Genomic DNA, 11,519 nt, shown 5'->3' on the forward strand with positions numbered 1-11,519 from the left:
CTGCGCGCCGCGGCTGCCGGCCCCGCACTGCTGAAGAGCGGAGCCTCCGCCCGGGGGACCCCTATCCCTGCCTGTCCCCCCCCAACTGCGCGTCCCCACCCCACCCCACCCCCGCGGCCGAGCCATCGCTGGTGTGGCGGTCTCCGCTAGGCAGAAGAGCCTTGAACGGTCACCTGACCCCCCTCCACAGCCTCTTTGCATCTCGGATTTCGGGGCGGCCCCCTCCCCCACCTCTCTCTGCCTCTTTGCACCCCGATTTTTTATGCGCTTCTCTGGGGTTTTGCAGCCGTCTATTTTTGCATCTCTTTTCGTTTTGCTTCTGGGAGGTTTGGGGGGTGAAGCTGCGTTCGCACCCCTTCCCTTTTTATCCTCCCGTGCTCGGACAACCCCCCTTTTCATTGCAGTGGGGGGGGGCCTAGGTTCTGTGCATCCTACGCCGCGCCGCCAGCACCCCGCACCGTGTGGCCCTGCGCCCCGGAATTTGCAGCAGCTGCATATCTGAGGGGCGGCTCTCCCTCGCCCCCGCTGCCTTTGCTTCCCGCGCGTTCTGGTGCGTGAGGGGGCTTCACGCGCCGCACCCCGGCTTCTCCGTAGCCCCCCGCCCCGCGCGGGACTCGCCCCCAGCCGTCAAGATGGTCATTCAGAAAGAGAAGAAGAGCTGCGGGCAGGTGGTTGAGGAGTGGAAGGAGTTCGTGTGGAACCCGAGGACGCACCAGTTCATGGGCCGCACCGGGACCAGCTGGGGTATGCGGGGCCGGCCGCGCGAGGGGTGGGGGGTCCGCCGGGCGACGCCCCGGGGACACGAGGTCCCGCCGGCGCAGCCCTAGCTCCCTTCCCGGGTCCCCGGCGTCCGGCCCCCCTGCCGGGCTCTGGGCTGGGAGGGCGCCGAATCGCCGGTCTAATCTCCCTGGCTGGCCGCTGCGGAGGCGGAGAAAGTAGGTCACTGCCGCCTTCCCGCCCCCCGCGGAGCCCCCTCGCTCGGGGGGTCGCGGGCTCTGAGCGCGTGTCCGCGCCGCGGCGCTCGCGCTCGCTGTCGGGGGCCGGTCAGCTCGGCATAGTCGCCCCCCTTCCCCAGAAGAGAGACCCTTCCTTCCCTCTGACTCTCACTAGCTAGCCAGGCCCGTCTATTTTTAGCTCGAGCCCACCCCTTGGACCCTGGGAACGTTCATGAGCGGGCGGGTCTTGGAGAGGTGGGGTGTGTGTTGGAGGGGGTTCTTCACAGCGGAAGTTGTCTGTGTCCTACTACCGGGTGTTTTGGAGCCTTCTGTGACTGCTTGGCGGGCGGGGGGCTGTTGCGCCGGGGTGACATTGGGAGGTTTTCGGGGCTGGGTGTTCGGCTCAGATGTCGCAGGCGGAGGGAGTGGTCACTAGTGGTGAGACATGTACATCATCCGGCCCAGTGTGTCTGTGGGCTTGCGTGGCTTGGCTCCTTCCCCACCCATACCTTGGCGCCACTGGGGAGGCGTGGAGGGAGTTGCGTCTGGGTGAGGGTCCCGTGCTAGGCATAGGTGCCAGTGAGGGGTGGAATTCTTCCGAAAGGGATTTTCAAGCTGGGGAGTCGAAGCACAGGAGACATTGTGCGACACAGCTTACAGTTCATCCACACTAATTGAATGCTGTCCCCATTAGCCCAGCCACTTGGGGCACTTGAGGTGGGTCTGATGCAGTCCTTGCTGCAGGAAACTTGAAGTCCACTCCCTGGGACTGGAGGGATGGATCCACGAGTGCTTGGGAGAATCTGAGAAGGCTTCCTGAGTGAAGTGTCTTCTGAGATGGAAGGACTGGGGGTCAGGGCTGGTGGAAAGAGCAGGTGCTCACACTAGGCTGAGGAGTGACGGAGTGACGTGTCACATCCACCAAGGACCAGCTCTATGCCTGAAAGGCTATTGGAGGTCTACGTTTACTCCTGCCTCTGCCCTGGGTGCTGTGTGGGAATTGGGGGGTGGGGGGAACTGTTGAAGGTTCTGGACAGCTGTCTCTGAGAGACTTTGTAGCTTGGCAGGAGCCTCATTCAAGGTTTGGCTTTTGTGAGAGAGATTTTGCTATTTGAGTGTGGGCATCCACACCCTGAGGGATGGGATAAGAGTTTGGCTGTGAATTGGGGCCAATGCCATCTTGAAAGTCATCGTGCTAGACAGGTTCAAGCATGAGTACCGATACAGTGGTATCAAATGTTGTGCCTTTTCAGGGCCACGAAGGTTGAGAAGTTGAGAACGTAATTTGTGGCAAAATGACTGCGGCCTATACTATGAGTTGTGCCAGCAACAAGAGTTTAGGTCTCTCGTGGCCTCCACAAGGTCGGGCTTCACTGTGCTGTGGGACCAGGAAGGGCTGGGAGTCATGGCTGGAAGCCAGACACAACTGCCGTTTTTCAGCTTGTCTCCTTTTGCTTCCAGGGGAAGGCTTCCCAAGGCTCTGCGATCCATTCCTGTGCAGAACCTCTGAGTGGGAGAGGGGTGTGTGGGGATAGGTCAGGTCATCGAGGGAGACCTGGAACCTGCTGACCCTGTTTCCTCCTCCTTAGCCTTTATCCTCCTCTTCTACCTCGTCTTCTATGGCTTCCTCACCGCCATGTTCACCCTCACCATGTGGGTGATGCTGCAGACGGTCTCTGACCATACCCCCAAGTACCAGGACCGACTGGCCACACCGGGTGAGTGATGAGGCTCCCCCACCAGCCACCCTAACTGCTCTCGTGCCCCCAGGTATCCAAAAGGAACGCACAGGCTGAGAACTGTCAGCTCTTCTCAGAGGTTTGGTTCTGATGATCCAGTCACCATGTGCTGGGGAGTTCTTTTTTTTTAATTACTTATTTATTTTATTTTTGGCTGCGTTGAGTCTTCATTGCCCACGCAGGCTTTCTCTAGTTGCGGCGAGTGGGGGCTACTCTTCATGGTGGTGTGCGGGCTTCTCATTGCGGTGGCTTCTCTTGTTGCAGAGCACGGGCTCTAGGCGTGTGGGCTTCAGTAGTTGTGGCACACGGGCTCAGTAGTTGTGGCTCACAGGCTCTAGAGCGCAGGCTCGGTAGTTGTGGCACATGGGCTTAGTTGCTCTGCAGCATGGGGGATCTTCCCGGACCAGGGCTCAAACCTGTGTCCCCTGCATTGGCAGGTGGATTCTTAAGCACTGCGCCACCAGGGAAGCCCTGGGGAGTTCTTCTTGAAGTCTGCCTTCCCATTTCCCACACCTGAGAGCTCTGTGATCTGGGGAGGTGGCAGATGTTCACAGGAGATCTCCCTCCCGGGAAGACGATCTTGGATCTTCACCTGTCCCTCACCCTGGTGTTCCCTATGTCCATCTTTTTCCCTCTGTGTGTGGTCCCTCATCTTATATATACCCCTCACTCTCGCCCTTGTTGATTAGGCTTGATGATTCGCCCTAAGACTGAGAACCTTGATGTCATTGTCAATGTCAGTGACACTGAAAGCTGGGACCAGCATGTTCAGAAGCTCAACAAGTTCCTGGAGCGTGAGTATGGGGCTGGTGATGTGGCTGTGCAGGACCTCAGGGCAGGGGACTGGGGACCCTGGGAGCAGAACATGAGGCCTGTGACTCTCCCCCCACCCCCTTCCGTAGCTTACAATGACTCCATCCAAGCCCAAAAGAATGATGTCTGCCTCCCTGGGCGCTATTACGAACAACCAGATAACGGAGTTCTCAACTACCCAAAACGTGCCTGCCAGTTCAACCGGACCCAGCTGGGCGACTGCTCTGGCATTGGGGACCCCACCCACTATGGTTACAGCACGGGACAGCCCTGTGTCTTCATCAAGATGAACCGGGTACTCATGGCCTTAGTTCCCAGGGGGAACGGAGGAGGGAGCTGGGGCTACCATCTGCTGGCAGTTGCTTTCTTTTGCTGGGGCTCTTGGGCTTTGGGAGATTTTTAGATGTTTGAGTGGCTGAGAGAACAAGAGAGATGGGGCCATTGGAGGCTGAGATCGTGGTTGGAAGGCTGGATACTTGTGTCTTTGACAACTTCTTTCTTTAACCCTCACCACTCTCTCTCCTCGCTCCAGGTCATCAACTTCTACGCAGGAGCAAACCAGAGCATGAATGTTACCTGTGTGGGGAAGGTGAGTTTGTTGGGCCTTGTGCACCTGTTTGTCCTTCATGGTTTCCATGTCATTCACTCATCTCTCCCTGTCTTCTTTGCTCCCAGAGGCTCCATCACTCTAGGGACAAGGGGGTAAGAGTGGGCTCCAGTATGGCTCAAACTCCAAGGGGCTGCCACCCATCTTGCTTCTCTCTAGGATGCAGAAGTCTGCTCTTTTGTGTGGATAGACACCTCCTTCCTGACTCCACCCAAACCCCTGCTTCTGGCTTCTCTCCCTAATCCTTCCATGTTCTCCTCTATTCCCTGACCATGTCTTCTGCTCTCCATCCCATGTCTCTCCTATCCCTCAGTTCTTTTTAGGTATCTGGTAGCTGCTGATCTGTAAGCACCACCTGCCACCACTAAGTTGTCCTTGGAACCCTGCTCCCCCCACCTCTGTCCTCTCTAGGAACTTCCCGCCCCTCTTCATTCATCCCCCTCCTTGTTTCCTACTGAGTCCTTACTCATTTATCTGTTCTCTCTTGGCTCCGCTCCAGAAACCGATTCCTGAGGATGGGGTAAGAATTTGGGATGGGAGGGCAGTAGGAGGCTTCAGGCTCATTAGCGCCCTGGAGGCCTTCCCAGTCTGATGGAAGAGACGGGACACCCGCTCCTGCGCACGCGCAAACGCACCAGCCTCCGCGCTCAAGGGATACGGATATGAGACAGGATAATGTGGGGGTGAAGGAGGAACAAAGGGAAGTCTGGCGAGCGTCTGGGTTCCCTCACATGCTCTCCCCCACCCTCCTGCGCCCCCCACAGCGAGATGAAGATGCTGAGAATCTCGGCAACTTCGTCATGTTCCCTGCGAACGGCAACATCGACCTCATGTACTTCCCCTACTACGGCAAGAAGTTCCACGTAAGTCCCGTGGGAGGCCGGGTGCTGGCTCCTGCAGGGGAGCGGGGCCCTGGGGAGGAGGCCGAGTTGCCGCGGGCCTGGAGCCTCGCTCTCCTCCTCTGGCCCAGGTGAACTACACGCAGCCCCTGGTGGCCGTGAAGTTCCTGAATGTGACCCCCAACGTGGAGGTGAACGTGGAGTGCCGGGTCAACGCCGCCAACATCGCCACTGACGACGAGCGCGACAAGTTTGCTGGGCGCGTGGCCTTCAAACTCCGCATCAACAAAACCTGAAGCCCCTTCCTCCCGCCCCCACCTCTTTCCTACGGATGCTTCTGGAATATCCCTGACCCTGCCTGATCCCTCCCTCACCCACCCCAAAGGTATTTTTTATAACAGAGCTCTGGCTTGTCTGAGTCCCTTTTCCTTTACTTCTGAACCCGACCTGATGTCTGTCGTGATTCCCTGGCTACGCACATTTTCCACTATCTTCTTCCCATGCTAGCTCAGTCAGGGACAGGGAGATGGGACCCCAAGGCGGTCACAGAGGAGTTGGGAGCCTTTCTAGTCGTGGTGTAGCTGTGAGTGGGGTGTCCTCACAGCTACCCACCTGTCCCTGCCCTCTTATCCCCTGAGAGCTATAGAAAATGCCCACCCACCCACCTACACACACATCTCATTTCACCCCTTACTTCCAGACACTAAGGTGGCGCTCAATTCTGTTTTTTAAATTGAAGGAGAATTGACTTACAACACTACGTTAGTTCCAGGTACACAGCATAGGGATTTAATATTTCTGTACGTTAGAGTGGTCACCAGTGTGGCCCTCTATCCCTCCATTCCAGCTCAGCTGCTGTCACCTTCCTCTGTCTGCCACGCCTTCCGCCTGTCTACGACAGTCGCTGTCTCAGTGGCTTTTGACTTGTCTGGCTCCTCTGGCCGGTCTTTCCCCACTTCTCCATCCCCATTCCCTCCACTGAAAGGGGGACCGTTTGTAATTGAGGACCGGGTGGCTCTGTGGCCTTTTCCCTCTTTCCTGGCACATCTGGCTTCTCACCCCACGTTGACTACGTGAGCTGGGAATGAGGGTCTGAAGGAGAAGTCCATGTTGGTTCTTGAAAATTCTCTTCCTAGCGCCTCCTGTCACCCAGCTAGGCACTCAGAGGGGCGGGGTTGACCTAGGCTGAATGTCCACTTTGTTTTTGCCGATGGCTCCCTTCCCCCTGTTCGCTTTCCCAGAATATCCTGCAAGTTCCACTTCCCAGGCGCCCTGGGGGAGGGGCAGCCATTTTGGCTAGGTCCCCAGTGGCCACCTTGGAAACGTCAGCTGGCTATGGGACTATTCCACCTCCTTCCCCTGGGCCCAGATATGCCCCCACCATTCTCTCTCTGGCTTCTCTTAGCAAGTTATCAACTAATCACTAACTCCTTCCCTTTTCTCTGCATGCCAGCCTGAAAATTGCAAATACCTCCTCCATCTAAGGCTCTGAATTTCTTGGCTCCATCTCCTTCAGACCCCTTTGCCTTCTTAAACAACCCCATAGTGCCCATAGAATGTTAAATGAGGGACTGCCTGTGATCTTGAGTTATAGAGGCATTTTAACTCTTTCTTTTCCCACGTCCTTCACTTCCTCACCTCTGACTTCCTTTTTTTTTGATGCTGCAGCTTCCACACCCCACCCACAGATGGACTCTCCTCTGTTTTTCTCTCACTGGATCTGAGTCTCTTCCCTTTGGGTCCCCATGTTTTCCTGCACTCCCCTCACCCCAGTGGTCTCTCTCTGCAGTTATTTAATGCCTGTGTCAGATCTACTGTAAAAAGAGGATAAAGTACAATAAAATGAGAGCAATTATATATATAAATATATATCATACAGGGAGCCCTGTGTGCAGGTTGTTCCTTTCTGAGCATTTGGAAGAGCCCTGGGAAGGGGGTGGGGGGTGGATTTGGGTGACCTGGGAGTTACCCAGCCCTGGGGGGGCCCCTCCCCAGCTTTGATCTCTTCCATCCAGTGTCCAACCTCCTAGATTGCTCCATCACGTATACCATCTTGAGATCACTCAATACAAGACAGGCAAGAAGACTACGTCCTTTCCTACAGCAATACTTATAAAGTGCCTACTATGTGCATTCTAGGCACCAGGAAGACACACTTATGAAAGAGGCAGAGTTCCTGCCCCCAAGGAACTCCCCAGTTTAACAGGAGAGGGGAGGAGCACACGAGAAACTCTCAAACCAGGTAGACCTAAATGTATTTCCAGGAAGGGGAGAAAGCTGGTGAGGACAAAATTCAGAGTGGTCACCAACTCCCTGTGGGGGCTTCGAAGGGCTTAAAGGATGTGGTGGTTTTGGGGGGAGAGACTAGCATCAGCAAATGCCCGGAGACAGATGAGGAAAATTGACCAGAAGAAACAGATCTCAAAACAATATGAAACGTAGGAGCCCAGTTTTGTGCATAAAAAAAGTACACACACAAGCATAGAAAAAAAGGATGGATGAGTCTATACCACAGTGTTGATTGTGGTATTTGTGGATGGCTTTATAGCTAATTTTTATTTTCTTGGGGCTTATTTGTTTTTGTTTGCAATGAGTTCCTCAATATTTGCCTTGAAAAATAACTTTATTACTTATGCATACACATATATACACAGTTTTATCATGAATGCATAGTACACACACACAGACACACACACACAGAGGGATTGCTGGGTTTTGGTCATTGTTACACCAAAATTAGATCATATTATACACAATTTTGTGCATCTCACTGTGTTCACTCAATTTCACCTGGCCTGGTAGAGCTCTAATTCATCTCTTTAAATGGCTGCATAAAATTTTTTTCTATTGGGTCGTTCTTCCCTTGTTAATTTGTTAGAGCTCCTTGACGTTTGTAGATATAAACTGTTTTATGCATTGTAGAATTTCCCCCAATCGATTGTTTGCCTCTTGAGTTTGTGGTTTCTTTTAGTGTTAAAAGTGGTTTCTTTTCCTTTTTTTTTTTTTGGCCACACCTCCTGGCTTGTGGGATCTTAGTTCTCCTGAGCAGGGATTGAACTCAGGCCCTCGGCAGTGTAAGCGCAAAGTCCTAACCACTGGACCACCAGGGAATTCCTGGTTAGTTTTTCATATAGTCAAATATGCTTTAGTTGTTCTTTTGCGGTTTCTGGGTTTCCATTCAGTAGTGTATACTCTTGTTTTGTAAATTTTTTTGACAGGATTTTATTTCATTTCAATTTTTACATTCATCTTAATTCATTTGATCTATTTTTTAAAAAATTAAACTGACTTTATTTATTTTTGGCCATGCCTCTCGGCTTGCGGGATCTTCCCCGACCAGGGATCAAACCCGGGCCCCCTGCAGTGGAAGCACAGAGTCCTAACCACTGGACCACAAGGAATTCCCATATTTGGTCTATTTTTGTTTCTTTTTGTGTGTGGTGTGAATGAGGAGTCTGGTTTAATTTTACTTTTTAGTTGTGTCAGCTTCATTTAAAAAAAAAATCCTTTATTTACCCCCATTGAATTGAAATGCCAACTTCGGCTGTATAATACATTTTGCTGTATGCTGAGATCTACTTCTGGATTCATTACTGGCTTGTCTACCGTACACCAAGCCATACTGATCTGATTCCAGTAGTTTTATAGTATGTTTTCTGATATCTAGCAAGGCAAGTAAGGCTCCGCCCATTCCTTTTTAAAAACAACTATTGGCTATTTTGGGGCACTTATTCTTCTCTATAATTTTTTATAAAAATAAATAAATAAATTTATTTATTTATTTTTGGTTGTGTTGGGTCTTCGTTGCTGTGCGCAGGCTTTCTCTAGTTGCATTGAGCAAGTCTACTCTTCGTTGTGGTGTGCAGGCTTCTCATTGCAGTGGCTTCTCTTGTTGTGGAGCACGGGCTCCAGGTGCACGGGCTTCAGTAGTTGTGGCACATGGGCTCAGTAGTTGTGGCTTGCAGGCTCAATAGTTGTGGCACATGGGCTTAGTTGCTCCACGGCATGTGGGATCTTCCAGGACCAGGGATCGAACCCCTGTCCCCTGCATTGGTAGGCGGATTCTTAAACACTGTGCCACCAGGGAAGTCCCACTTTTGTTATTATTTTGAATGGAATATTTTTCATTCTTTATTCCTCAATGCTTTTGCAAGAAGATAAAAATTTTTTTCTATCTACTATCCATCTGCCTTACTGAATTCTCTTAATTACATCATCTATTATTAACTAAGAAGTTAGTTTTTAGGTACATGATCATATGATCAAAAAGGCAAAGAGATTTATTTTTTTAACCAATGTTTTGTTTTTTTTTTTAATCCTCTTGAGTGTTCTAAAACCATTATTAGTGGGCATTCCTATATAGTTCATAATTTAAGTTTGAATTATCTTAGTCTTTAACCATTAGGATAATACCAGTATTCCATTACTATTTTTTTTTAAACATAAAACAGATCGTGTCACATTCTGCTTAATACCATTTAACGGACTCCCACTGCTTTTATTTAAAAAAATTTTTTTTATTATTATTTTTTAATTTATCTAAATTTTTGGCTGCGTTGGATCTTTGTTGCTGCGTGTGGGCTTTCTCTAGTTGTGGAGAGCGGGGGCTACTCTTTGTTGCGGTGTGCGGGCTTCTCATTGCGGTGGCTTCTCTTGTTGCGGAGCATGGGCTCTAGGCGCGCAGGCTTCAGTAGTTGCAGCACGTGGGCTCAGTAGTTGTGGCTCACGGGCTCTAGAGCACAGGCTCAATAGTTGTGGCGCATAGGCTTAGTTGCTCCGCTGCATGTGGGATCTTCCCAGACCAGGGCTCAAACCCGTGTTCCCTGCATTGGCAGGCAGATTCTCAACCACTGTGCCACCAGGGAAGCCCGCTCCATTACTCTTTTAATTAAGGGTTTTTTTTTTTTTTTTAAAGGAGTGGCTGCTGAAATTTAATCAAATTCCTTTCAGCATGTTGATATGATATTTTTCTTCCTTAATTTGTTAATGTAATGAATAATGTTGATAGGTTCTCTATTAAACCAACTTTATGCTCCTGGAATAAACCCTACTTGGTTATAGTGTTAATACTCTTGATTCATCAGTGTATTCTGATACTATTTAGAGACTTTGTATTTCTATAAATTAATTTGGCTTCTAGTTTTTTAGTATCTTTTTTAAAAAAAAATACGTGCATTTATTTATTTGTTTGTTTGTTTGTTTTTGGCTGTGTTGGGTCTTCGTTTCTGTGCGAGGGCTTTCTCCAGTTGCGGCAAGCGGGGGCCACTCTTCATTGCGGTGCGCGGGCCTCTCACTATCACGGCCTCTTTTGTTGCGGAGCACAGGCTCCAGACGCGCAGGCTCAGTAGTTGTGGCTCACGGGCCTAGTTGCTCCGCGGCATGTGGGATCTTCCCAGACCAGGGCTCGAACCCGCGTTCCTTGCATTGGCAGGCAGATTCTCAACCACTGTGCCACCAGGGAAGCCCGTTTTTTTAGTATCTTGATCAGGTTTTAATATTAATGAAACCACAATAATTTTACATGAATTGGAGATTCCACTCTTCCTATGGTCTGGAATAGCTTAAATAATATTGTTATCAATTGGCCCTCACTTTTTTTTTTCCTCAGTCAAGCTCTTGAGTCTTTCTTTTCTTTTAAAGTGTTTTTTTTTTTTTAAAGCCCTGCTTTTGAATTTATCCTTTCAACCAAGATTGCTTTCTCTTTCAATAAGTTATATCTTTAATTTTTAGGATGCATGCTAGGTTCCTTTCTTTTTCTTTTCTTTTTTTAAATAGTGAAAGCATTTATGGCTTGACATTTTCCTCATTATACAACTTCTGCTTGGATGTTATAGATTTGGGGACCCCTGTGTTCCTGAAGTCAAGGAGGTAAGTTTTTAAAATTATTCCAAACCTTAGTGGGACAGGACTTGGGCTCTCTGAGCCTGAGGGCAGGGGCCATGTCTGCCACAGGCCCCCACAGCCTAGAACAGTCCTGGGCACAGAGTAAGGCAACAGTCAATGAACATCTGCTGGCTAGATTGTCAGAGGAATGAACACAGCCAGAGGGAAGTGAGCAAGTGGGACCAGAGAGGTCAGGGACTCATTGGAGGTCACACAGCTTAGTAGAGCTGGCCTGAAAACCCAGGACTAATAATTCTCAGACCAGTAATCTATCAGCTCACAAAATGATTGGCAGAGCCAGAATGGATCTGCTTTCTGAAGGAGTACAGTAGAAATAAAAACAGAGCTAAGGACACACTCGAGAGAAATGTTGAGCATAGGGGGGTGCCAGAGACTGGTCAGAAAGAGAGCGTCAAGGTGACCTGTCTACAGGAGTGAGACGATGGAATGAGTTTCAAATGCTCTGGTTTGCCAAGGGCACAGCTGGTGAGGAGAGATGGCAAAGTTAAAGATCTCTAAAAGAGGTGGTTCTGGGTCTCCTGGGGAGTGTTTGGCATTCCCCAGCAGGGAAGAAAAAAGGTGGTTTTGAGGCCAGGGAGGGTGGGTGGCTTCACAGCTGCCTGGGATCCTCGGGGTAAGCCAAGGGACTCCCACAGGCACTTTAAGCCAGGTTGAGAGGACGGTGGCCCCAGAAGCCCCTTTG

General features: G+C 50.6%; 1 protein-coding gene across 1 annotated transcript; it reads left to right on the top strand.

Moving 5' to 3' along the window:
• Positions 1-422: 422 nt before the first annotated feature.
• Positions 423-6,815, top strand: ATP1B2 (ATPase Na+/K+ transporting subunit beta 2). The gene is made up of 7 exons (XM_036836671.1): positions 423-744; positions 2,525-2,653; positions 3,364-3,468; positions 3,577-3,782; positions 4,020-4,076; positions 4,859-4,957; positions 5,065-6,815. Exons 1-7 carry the CDS (start codon positions 633-635, stop codon positions 5,227-5,229), a joined length of 873 nt encoding a protein of 290 aa, XP_036692566.1. The 5' UTR covers positions 423-632; the 3' UTR covers positions 5,230-6,815.
• The last annotated feature ends 4,704 nt before the right edge of the window (positions 6,816-11,519 follow it).

This window comes from Balaenoptera musculus, chromosome 20 (genome assembly GCF_009873245.2).
Source record: "Balaenoptera musculus isolate JJ_BM4_2016_0621 chromosome 20, mBalMus1.pri.v3, whole genome shotgun sequence".
NCBI lineage: Eukaryota > Metazoa > Chordata > Mammalia > Artiodactyla > Balaenopteridae > Balaenoptera > Balaenoptera musculus.

Bases quoted from the DNA above. Each gene is read 5' to 3' on its own strand.
- ATP1B2 (XM_036836671.1), top strand. From the start codon at position 633: ATGGTCATTCAGAAAGAGAAGAAGAGCTGCGGGCAGGTGGTTGAGGAG. The intron at 2,654-3,363 runs GTGAGTGATGAG...CTTGTTGATTAG, and splicing joins GGACCGACTGGCCACACCGG to GCTTGATGATTCGCCCTAAG. The intron at 4,077-4,858 runs GTGAGTTTGTTG...CGCCCCCCACAG, and splicing joins ATGTTACCTGTGTGGGGAAG to CGAGATGAAGATGCTGAGAA.